The sequence below is a fragment of the Antrostomus carolinensis genome, unplaced genomic scaffold, assembly GCF_000700745.2.
Source record: "Antrostomus carolinensis isolate BGI_N321 unplaced genomic scaffold, ASM70074v2 scaffold8920, whole genome shotgun sequence".
In the NCBI taxonomy this organism is placed as follows: domain Eukaryota; kingdom Metazoa; phylum Chordata; class Aves; order Caprimulgiformes; family Caprimulgidae; genus Antrostomus; species Antrostomus carolinensis.
The window spans coordinates 25,955-36,632 of NW_010286471.1; the positions used below are offsets into that span (position 1 = coordinate 25,955).

At 41.4% G+C, this 10,678-nt stretch overlaps 1 protein-coding gene across 1 annotated transcript in view; it reads left to right on the forward strand.

Annotated features, from left to right (window-relative positions):
* The window catches only part of MAP4K3 (mitogen-activated protein kinase kinase kinase kinase 3), a gene marked incomplete at both ends in the record, with an annotated part of 33,146 nt that extends 24,157 nt beyond the window's left edge, over positions 1-8,989 (forward strand). The window contains 6 exons of the mRNA XM_010171818.1: positions 1-86; positions 892-1,063; positions 3,627-3,695; positions 3,814-3,906; positions 6,168-6,238; positions 8,934-8,989. The exon at positions 1-86 is cut by the window's left edge and continues 18 nt beyond it. Of these exons, the coding sequence (XP_010170120.1) occupies positions 1-86; positions 892-1,063; positions 3,627-3,695; positions 3,814-3,906; positions 6,168-6,238; positions 8,934-8,989 (547 nt within the window). The remainder of the gene's footprint in view (positions 87-891; positions 1,064-3,626; positions 3,696-3,813; positions 3,907-6,167; positions 6,239-8,933) is intronic.
* Between the last annotated feature and the right edge of the window lie 1,689 nt (positions 8,990-10,678).

Sequence of the window (10,678 nt, forward strand, 5' to 3'; positions counted from 1 at the left end):
GCCACAAGTACCTTTGTGGAGCACTACAGTCTAGCATTGTTTTGTTAGAGTGGGTTGAACCAATGCAAAAATTTATGTCAATCAAGGTAATATTATGATAAGGGGAAATGCTCTTGTGTTCATTTCTTTTTCTCTTGTAATGACTTGTTAGGAATGCGTATTTGCCATTTCTTGAGCTGTTAGACTTTTCTCTTGGTTTCTGTTAAATTATGCTGAAAATAGCTATTTGAATATGTAATATCTGTTAACTGACTCAAAATATTTATAGGAATGTTCTTGGTTTTGTGGTGCACTTTATTTAAAAAACATAGCACCACTTCTCTGTGAACATTGCCTTTTAGTTGCACAGTAAAAAATCTCTGGCTGGCAGACTGAGATAGGGTGGAGTGGAGTGATAACTTGGGTTAACAGCGGGCTTGGTCCTATACCAGAGAGAAGGTGGCCTCTTATTCTATACTTTTTGACACTGGACGTGCTCAGAAATGCTTGTTATCTCCCCATCTGACACCACCTGAAGAGATGGAGCAGGGTGGACTCATGTTTGTAGAGAGGCAGCTGCTATAACTTGATAAACCTGGGAAACAAGGCTTAGAGACTGCATCACCGGGGAGAGCGGTGACTAGTGTACACTCTTGTCACCTGTGGGCAGCTGCACAGGACACACATGATGGGAGATAGGCTATCTTATTGTAACTGAACCAGCATGAAGACTTTCTAAACTTATTAACTCAGGTTTTTTGTATTGATCAATTACTGAATCAATTATCTGAAGAAGTAAACTTAATTTTACAAAATGTATACCGTAAAATTTACCATACCATTTAAATAGCTAATAGCAACTCAGACTGCACGTGTTTCCCTTCTAATATCTATTTTTGTTTCTTAATCTAGCACATAGATTTCCCTGTACCTTGTCCACTGAGATTGTTTGAAATGCTGGTAGTCCCTGAGCAGGAATTCCCTTTAGTTTGTGTCGGTGTCAGTAGAGGAAGAGACTTCAACCAGGTGGTGAAGTTTGAGACTGTCAACCCAAATTCTACCTCTTCATGGTTTACAGAAACAGGTTTGTGTGCTGTTGTAATTGCATTCAGAAATGTTCCTTGCTCTTCTGTTATAGCTGAAGCACCAGGAAGGTAGTTACCTCTGAGGAAACTAATGATTAAATCAGTAAGGCTAAGTGATCATTGTAAGTTCTCTGTTTAAAGGAGTTGTACCTGCTTGCACATGCACTTTTTTTGTGTTTCTCCTTGTTGAACTGATTGGATTTCTTGAAATTTTGAGTACAGCAGAAGATGGAGTTGTGGTTTCTTGCATTTCCAGAAATCGGGCTGTACTTGACTCTTACCCACTGTGCTGTACTGTGCTCTACCCTGGCACTGACTTATGTTTATTTAATAGATTTTAGTAGAATTGCACTCTAAACAAGTTCTTTCAACATCACTGTGGGTGCCGTTTGGCTCTTCTGCACTAAGCCAGTGGGGTTTGAAATGGTGTTATCAGTCTCCTGCTGGGAGAGAGCATATTTCTGTTCTTCCAATGTTTATGGAAAGTGAAAGGGATTAGGACCACTGGTAGCAGGAAACCAAGTACCTGCCTGTCACTGGTCTGGGCACTGTGAGTGAGGAGGCCACCATCTGAGCATCAGTAGAAGTTCTCTTCACAAGTAAGTGTGCAAAGAATTACTTACCTGGAGTTGCAAGGTCTCCTCCCTACACCTAGATACGGTAGTGAGCAGACCCCAGTCATAGCTTGCAGGTTTAGAAGCAGTAAATAGCTTCCTTGTTACCAGGCACAGAGCCCTTGTTGATCCATAATGAATTTGTACATTGCCCTGTGCTGGCATATACATGTGTGTGAGTCCAGCTGATGGTGTACCACTAAGAAGTGCAGTTTCCACTAGGAAAATGCCTGCTGACTTTCTTGCTGCTGAGAAGCGCGCCAGATTTTGACACAGTTTAAACCAGTTACAAAAAAAACAAAGTGATCAGTGGAAGGCCAATTAATGCACTTAACTACTTCAGAGTTAGTGCATTTTATTTCAGACACACGCATCTATTTCTGTAACTGTGTGACTTCATTAGAGTCCATAAAATTAGCAAGCTGATGAGAAATTCTTTGACCCATAATGTCCTGTTGTCATTCTTCTCTCAGTATTGTCTGAATCCGTGTGTAAATACAAGAACAATAATCCCTTCCCAGTTCCTTTTTTATTTTTTTAATGTGGAAAATTTAACACTGCATTGTGCCTTCCAAAAAATACTTCTTTAGCTTTCTGGAATCATTTGTGTGTTCTCATGTTGTGTCTCTGTTGTTTTCTCCTGTTCGTTTGACTCTAATTCAAACCCTCATGTTGTGTTGGTTTATTCCTGTCCCCTGCTGGCATGAGAGCGACAATGCAATGAAACAGATTTTTCAGCATATTTTAAATGAGGAAAATGTGTACCACATGGTCACAAATAGCTTCAATCCAATAGTAATTTTCATTGTTTGACATTTGACCTTTTTATGTTAATGTCTGATAAAGACATTTAAAAAAAATTAGCTGGCAGAGACTTACTGCAGGGGGTTTCTCCCCTTGCCATCCTTCTCCTGTTACCTTCAGCCAGCGCATTGCGTGTAGATGTGTATCCTCTAGTCCTTCTGTTGCATGCTTTCATCATGGCTAGATCCACCTTTAGTTAAGATCATGCATTGGAAATTGGTTAAGATCATAAATGCTATACCTTCCAAGAGAAACAGCAGAAAAGAGATAGGGGGACCATCTCAAGGAGCATGTTTCAGCCATCATCCTTGAGGAGTTTTTGCTTCTCAAGAGGACCACGGATTTTATTATTTAACTGAAAGCTGCTTTTGTATTTTAGGTAACATGCTCTAATTTCTCATCCATAACAGATTTAATGAGTTTCTCTTTTCTCTATGAAAGAATGCCTACAGAATGGCTGGCAGTAATGCTGAATTAGTAAGAGCTCCTTTTTGTGTAATGTTAACAAATAAATGGGCCAAAACTACATTTCTCTTTTGAGTTGACGTGTCCACTAACCACTTGTGGGTCAGATCCCCCTGTTTGCTGTGATGGAGACTGCTGCAGCTGTAACCTAGAAGAGAAGGAAGGTAACTCTTCTTTTAAGAGTTTAGAGAAGGAAATAATCCCCTCTTTATGGAAGATCTGGGGATGGAAAGTCTGAAAATAGCAGCAAGAATTAAGTACTAATATAGAAGTTCCTAGTAAGATTTAGAAATAAAGGCAGAAGAAAAATTGAATGAAACAGCATTCAGGTTTAGTGTGGACAGTCTCATATATCTGCCTTTTTTGGTAACAGCAATATTAAATGACACCAAGAGATAATAAAGGGAGAACAATGTACATGTGAGTTTGCTTTTGTGATATGGCTCAGAAAAGGCTGGATTAAGTCCATACTTTAATATTACAGCTTCAGTTTTCCTGTCACAGTCAACATGTTGGATAAGTGGACATGCCTCTTTAAGAGAAGAGAAATGTCACTGGTAAGATGATTATTTTAAGTAGATAAAAACACACTAACCCATTAAATTGTCTCAATCTCTAGAGCTTCCATTTCAAATTTCATGGTAATTTGTTATTAACTAACACTGTCATTTTTTTATAGACACTACAGAGACAAGTGTTGTACATGTAACACAGCTGGAGAGAGATACCATTTTGGTGTGTTTGGATTGTAAGTTTTAGTATCAACTAAATATATATGTGTGCATGTACATGCATACTGTCTGTCTTAAAATTAGGTCATATGTTGAAGATTAATTCTTGGTTGACAAATCCTGTTTATTGTCTAGGCTGCATAAAAATTGTGAATCTGCAAGGCAGGTTAAAATCCAGCCGCAAACTGTCATCAGAGCTCACATTTGACTTCCAGATTGAATCAATAGGTAAGTTGGATTTCATTATTAATATTGAATATCTGGATAGATTGGGAGCAGTCACCAACTGTGTGAAATTTAACAAGTGCCAGATACTGCACCTGGGATGAGGTAATCCTGGTTATATGGGGAAATTATTAAAGAATGAGAGGCTGGAGAGCAGCCCTGCAGAAAAAATCTGGGGGTTTGAGTGGATGGCAAGCTGAATATGAGTCCAACAGTGTGCCCTGGCAGCCAAAAGGGCCAGCCATGTCCTGGGGTCCATCAAGCACAGCACAGCTAGCTGATCGAGGGAGGTGATTGTCCCACTCTACACTGCACTGGTGCAGCCCCACCTCGAGTACTGGGTGCAGTTTTGGGTACCTCAGTATAAGAAGGACATCAAATATAAGAGCGTGTCCAGAGGAGGGCAACTAAGGTGGTGAAAGGTCTCAAGGGCAAGACTTAGGAGGAGCAGCTGAGGTCACTTGGTTCAGTCAGTTTAGAGGAGGCTGGGGTGACCTTATCATAGTCTACAACTTCCTCAAGGGTGACAGTGGAGGAGGAGGTGTTGATCTCTACTCTCTGGTGACCAGCAATAGGACGTGTGGAAATGGAATGAAGCTGTGTCAGGGGAAGTTCACATAGGACGTTAGGATAAGGTGCTTCACTCAGAGGGTGCTCGGTCACTGGAACAGGTTCCCCGCAGAAGTGGTCATGGCTCTAAGCTTGTCAGAGTTCAAGGAGCATTTGGATGATGCTCCTAGTCATGTAGTTTAGTCGTAGATAGAGGAGCAGGGAGTTTGACTCAGTGATCCTTATAGGTCCCTTCCAACTATGATTAACTTGTTTACTGTTACAGTCCAGAATTAGAGACGCAACCTGTCAAGTTTTTGGCATTTGAAACGCTTACCTGGCACATTTCACTTCGTGTGAGGCAGCTCAGTGAAAAGTTCAGCATGCTGTGTAGCATGTTTCCCTAGGAACAATTGGAATGGTGTAATAACCCATTTAGCCTAATCAGGAGGCTTTCCTCATCAGGCTAAATGTTTTGGGAATACGATAGAGACCTTCAGCCTCTCAAGAAATACCATAACACATCCTACATCAACTCTGTGACCCACTCATAGCTAACTCATTCTGCATTTGTGTTCACATACTCCATTTTTATAAAGCAGCTCAAAGTCTAAATTATATGATGTGTCACACTTTATGTAAATTCTGTTTTCTTGTGAAGAATCTGAATAAATTTGATTGGTGAAACAGAAGGACAGAATACATTTATTTTGACAGTTCTCCAGTGTTTATGTACCTGGATTGCATCGTGTGCTTTTGAAAGAGGGATGAGGACAGAGGATGTGCACAGATGGAGGGCAGCACCAGAAGAGGAGGAACAGTGGGAACAAAAATAATGAGGAGTTGGAGGGAATTTACTTCTGAGGAGAAACTTTAAAGATTCAGGCACTTCAAACATAATGTTTCACAGAGAAGAGGACAAAAAACACATTGTCATGGAAAATATTACTTTTATGGCTCCTGCTGGTTAGGAGTTGGGGGAAGGAAGGAGTATGTGTACTTGAAGCTGCTTACTGTGGGACCTCTGCATGTGCTGTAGTTCTATCTGCTCATCACAAACAAGCTACCAGTGTCCTTTTCTGGCCTGATCGTGTCTCCAGAGAGCTCTGCTCTCTTTCCTTCATACCTGCCGAGAGGCAGGATGCTGGATGCAGGTGGGACAGAGTCTTCCTGGGGACCTCCACACGTGCCCTCTCTTTGAGGAAGGCCCTAGACCCGCTTCCTTTCACAGGGTTCAAATGCAGGTGTCTGTCACCACTGTTATGACAAGGGGAAGGGCTGGGAAGTAGAGGGCTCTGCCGTTGCTGTTGCAGAAGGACCACATTAGCCAGTAGTTGCTGGGAAAAAGGTCACTGCAGCATCCCTGTAACTTTTCTGCTAAAATTCAATATATATTTTCTGCTAGTATTAGAATGAGGAAGGCTTTCCCATTCAAAGGATAGGACACATTTAGGACTAGACAGAAGAACAGTTTTACAACTTTTTCTGGTTGGGTAGGACTATTTTTAAACTTTGCTCATTAAACAAACAAATAAATATATAAATGCAGCTAGTTTTGAGGCAGGGTCAGCGATTTCTGTGAGACATTTTGCAGTCTGTGTGGGTGAACGTGATACAATAAAACATATGTGCACAAATTTCAAAATTGCTCTTGGCCTTAAAAGCAAAAGTTGACATTATGCCTCAAAACTGATTCCAGTGTTCTTTGTTACCAGTCTGTCTCCAAGACAGCGTGTTAGCCTTCTGGAAACACGGCATGCAAGGAAGGAGTTTTAGATCAAATGAGGTGAGTACTGTATTTTGCTTCAAATTCTAGCTTCTGAGGAAAGACAAGTAGAGGATAAATGCGTAATGTGGTGGTCTGAAAAAGAGTGAAACATTTAGGTTAGACCTGGAAGCTGGAGAGTTCACTCTCAGTGTGTTTCATAAGCTACAAACTAATCAGTGAAGCTATACAAGAGCCCCTGTCAAGTCTGAAATACAAAGCAGAAAGCAACAAGAGACCAGGATGTGATGCCATAGAAAATATCCAAGCCTAATTCTTGGTAACATTAACCTTTTTCACCTTAAATCGGTTTGAAGACCAGTGTCAGTCTCTTAGTCTGTCATACATGGATGCCAAAATTTGAGCTTTGCCAGGGGTTGCACACTCCAGTGCTGAGCTTTAGCTTTCTGTCACAGTGTTGAATGAGTTGCCCATTGTTTTTTAGTCTCTCCCATGTTCCCTTGGCTTATGAGTACTTTGAAGATTTTAGTGCCCAGCTTTCACAAGAAGTATTTTCCATTCTCAGGAGGAAGATGTCAGATTGACCTCAAGATTTTTTTCTAAAATTTCTGTGTAGTCCTTTTTTTCCCCCCCCTCTCCCCCTCCCAGGCAGTTTGACGTGATTTTTAGACATTGTTAAACTATTTTAACTACCTTCCCAACTCCTTTTTTTTTCCTTGCTGCAAACCTTGTGCCATCTGTGTTTGTGGAAATGCTGTGCTTTGTAGGATTTCAATGAGTATCTTAATTTGGTTATTAAAGAAGTTTTACAAACTTCACCAGTTGTTTCATCAGTGTCACACTGGCTGAGAAATTGAGCTCGTTATGACTAATTGTATTTTAAGGGACACATACACTCACCCCATGCCAATCTTAGATATTCCACATTGTTAAAAGACTACATTTATTTGCACAAAGCCACAGTTGACCTAATCTGTGCTGACAGTAAGCCTGCTCTTTGTGGGAAGTTGGACTAAAGGCTAGAGTGAGACGACTACTTATTTCCAAGTCTGCACATGGTTCTTGTGGCATTTGTGCATGTTTGATCCCCAGGCATGATTGTCTTTTTTCCCCAAGCAATCATAGTGGTGAACTGCAGCACCCTGCTGTTAGCACAGACCATGAGGAGGAGATGACACTGCTGGGCACTTGGCCAACTCCAGACTCCTGCTAGCAGCGTTCTGCAAGGCTCGGTGGCTTCCTCCACCCATTGGCACTCAGTAGCTCTAATCCAGTTGTTAGAGGACATGCCCCAGAGTGCTGCAGCACAGGCAAATGCTTTATATTGTTTATGTAAAGCATAAGGAACACTGCCTTCTTGCTTTGTTGTTGTCAAGCTGAAGCCAGCACCTAAATGAAGAACAGAAGGCAGAACTGAGCTGTTGGCAGAAAGCAAGCCACCCAAAACTTTTTCTCTGTAGTACATACCTAGGGTAAGCTCTCAGGCCTTTTAAAATTCCTTCTCTCTCCTGGCTGACCTACTAGCCACAGCTATTAAGAAAACTCATCTGTAATTTGAAAAGCCTGTGTTACCAGCCTCAGATCTTGACCATATTCATTACTTTTTGGGGAATTTTATACTATGTAGTATGTAGGAAGCAGTTACACAGGACAAAAACCAAACCTGACCAACCTAACTTTGCAGCACATTTGTCTTTGAAGACATTATTAGTTCAGCTTCCCTAATCCAATATCAGTTGGTGTAATTTGGAATGATTTAAGCTGATTGCACAACTGTGACCCTTCCACAGTGGTTTAATTGAGAGGGAAGAATGAAACAGGGAACTGTGTGAATTCTGAGACAACACGCTCAAAATTTGGGCCAAGATCGTGCAGACTCAGCCCCACAACAAGCAGGAAGTAATTTTCTTAACAAAGTGGAGAACTTCTCTGTTGTGAATTAAAATTCTCTTGCAATTTCTCTGTGCCAGCAGTGAATTCACTAAGTCAGCTAATGCTACTGGGAGCTGGGAAAGAGAAGAATCTTTTTTTTTTTCCTCAAGAATGTGAAATGTGGCTGTGTAGAAAAGGAGCTTTATAAGCAGTGCTGCTCGTTCACGATGTGACTTCACTCTTTGGAGTACGCAGTGGGCTTCAGTTGACTTTATTGATTAGCATAATCTTCTCTTTGGTGCTTTGGTATTTATGTGATCATAAAGACGTTATCACACAAGTACAATTCACCTGCAGTAAACAAAGCTCGATGGCACTAGTCTGAACTGTCAAAATACTGTGTTTTCTTTTCACAGTGGGCATAAGTACCACAAATTAGATTGTTTCTCTGTTTTCAGAATATGAGCTTACAGCACCATTACTGTGATTCAGAATTTCAACAAAATGCATTTTATGTGTGATTTACCTGACCCATTTTAGCTATCTACTCTATAGTGACACAAATTGCAGCCTACAGCTATGTATTTCAGTCACAGCTCTGAAGTGAATTGCCCTGGTAGCTCGGATGCTCTGCAGTGCTGAGCCCTGCTGTGGTGCTTGCAGTTGAACCAGAGGAGTTCACGTAATGTGGCAGGAATTACAGAAAGCTCTTGGATGTCATTTAAAAGTGACAGTTGCATTAAATTCAAGTTAACAGCTAATTTAAATCGGCAGTAAATTGTTAACATCAGTCATAGCCAGTTCTTTTCTCTAGGTTGATTTTAAAAACAAAAAACACTTGTGCATTTAACATGTAAACACTTACCTTATTTTTATTGTCTAGATCACACAAGAAATTTCTGATAATACGAGGATATTCAGGCTTCTGGGATCTGACAGGTACGAAGAGAAATGGACATGGCATATTAAAATAGAAGAATAATGTGTGTTCCTCCTACCTTGTAAAAGTTCTTTTTGCTTGTTTCTTGTTATTCCTTTTTTAGCCATCTTACTCATTCCTTTGTGTCCATGTCTACCTTTCAGCCCTTCGAGTTTTCCTTCAAAAAAGTGGTGTTCTTCTAGAAGTGCTTATGGGCTTCCAGAAGTACTCAGCCATGCTAGCAAGCTCCTGTTTAGCTGCAGTCACAGTCTCCAATAGTGCTGTAATTCTGTTGTTTAACTTGATGAAATCTTTACTTTCAGATGCTCTGCTCCAGTAGCTCATCAAGAGCTACTTCTTCAGAGAAATGCAAAAAATACTTAAAAATTTAAATATCTCACTTTTACCCCCAGAAAGGAACTCTACCAGTTGTCCTCCCAGCCTGACATCTCAGGTGTTGTGAGAGCTCTTGGTAATTCCCAGTGTAGCTGTTCTTTGGCATCTGCTTTGCAGGACACTCACACTGTCTCTGTCTGACCCATCAGATACCAGCTTGCCGAGTCAGTCACTGCTGTTTTAGGAGTACCACTGACTTCCTCAGCTTTCTCTGCCCTGCTGTCGAACTTTATACTTCTGTAACAGCCGTGAAAACAGCAGATGTTTTGTCTTCTGGGGAGCGCTTGCTGACATTACTGTTTCACCAGTAATCATAGAATGGTTTGGGTTGGAAGGGACCTTAAAGATCATCCAGTTCCAACCCCCCTGCCAGCAGCAGGGACACTTTCCACTAGACCAGGTTGCTCAAAGCCTCATCCAGCCTGGCCTTCAACACTTCCAGGGAGGAGCAGCCACAGCTTCTCTGGGCAACCTGTTCCAGTGTCTCACCACCCTCACACCAAAGAATTTCTTCCTAATATCTAATCTAAACTAGGCTTTAATTTTTCTTTTGAGAATTGCCTCTGTCTTATGCCACTCACAGTAAACTCCCTGTCTCATGGCATCTTAGGAGTACAAAAAAAGCTTCACATCAACCAAAGGCTTTCCTCGTATTGTGCTTCTCCAGGCTTAATGCACAGCCCTGTAATTACCTGTAACATCAACAGCAGTGAGTGGTGCTCTGGCTTTATCAGCTGCCTACCAGCAATTTTTGCTGGCTGGGGGTTGAAGATTCTGCCTGACGTGCAGTACCTGATAGCTTTTTGGTAATGGGTAGTTGCAAGTAATATTCATCTCCGACCTGAGGGGTTTACTCTCTCTCTGTTGCAGTGAGGTGTGTGTGGAGCTCAGCTCAGCTTTATTGGGTAATTTCTCTTAGTTATTGAGAGACAGCACAGCTCAATTTAAAAACGAGTGTGACTTCACAATCAAGCATGACACTGCAAATCATTGCCTTGGAAAAATAATGTCCTCTTCCCCAGATATGGTTCCATCTCTTTCTAGCTTGCACTAATAGTCTCCCAGGTCTGAGACAATGCACTGTAATTAACATTAATTCCATTTTTTTCAGATACCATTTTGCTTGCAGCTCTGTCATGTTCTGTGCTTGAGTTGTGAAACCTTTTCCCAGTAGCACATGTCACTTCCTAGGCAGTTCGTAGGAACTGAGTGTGGTGGTTTAACCACAGGTAGACCCTATGGTCCTGCACTCACTCCCCTCACCCCATGAGATGGGATAGGAGTCTCAACAAAGGGGCCATGGATTAGGAATG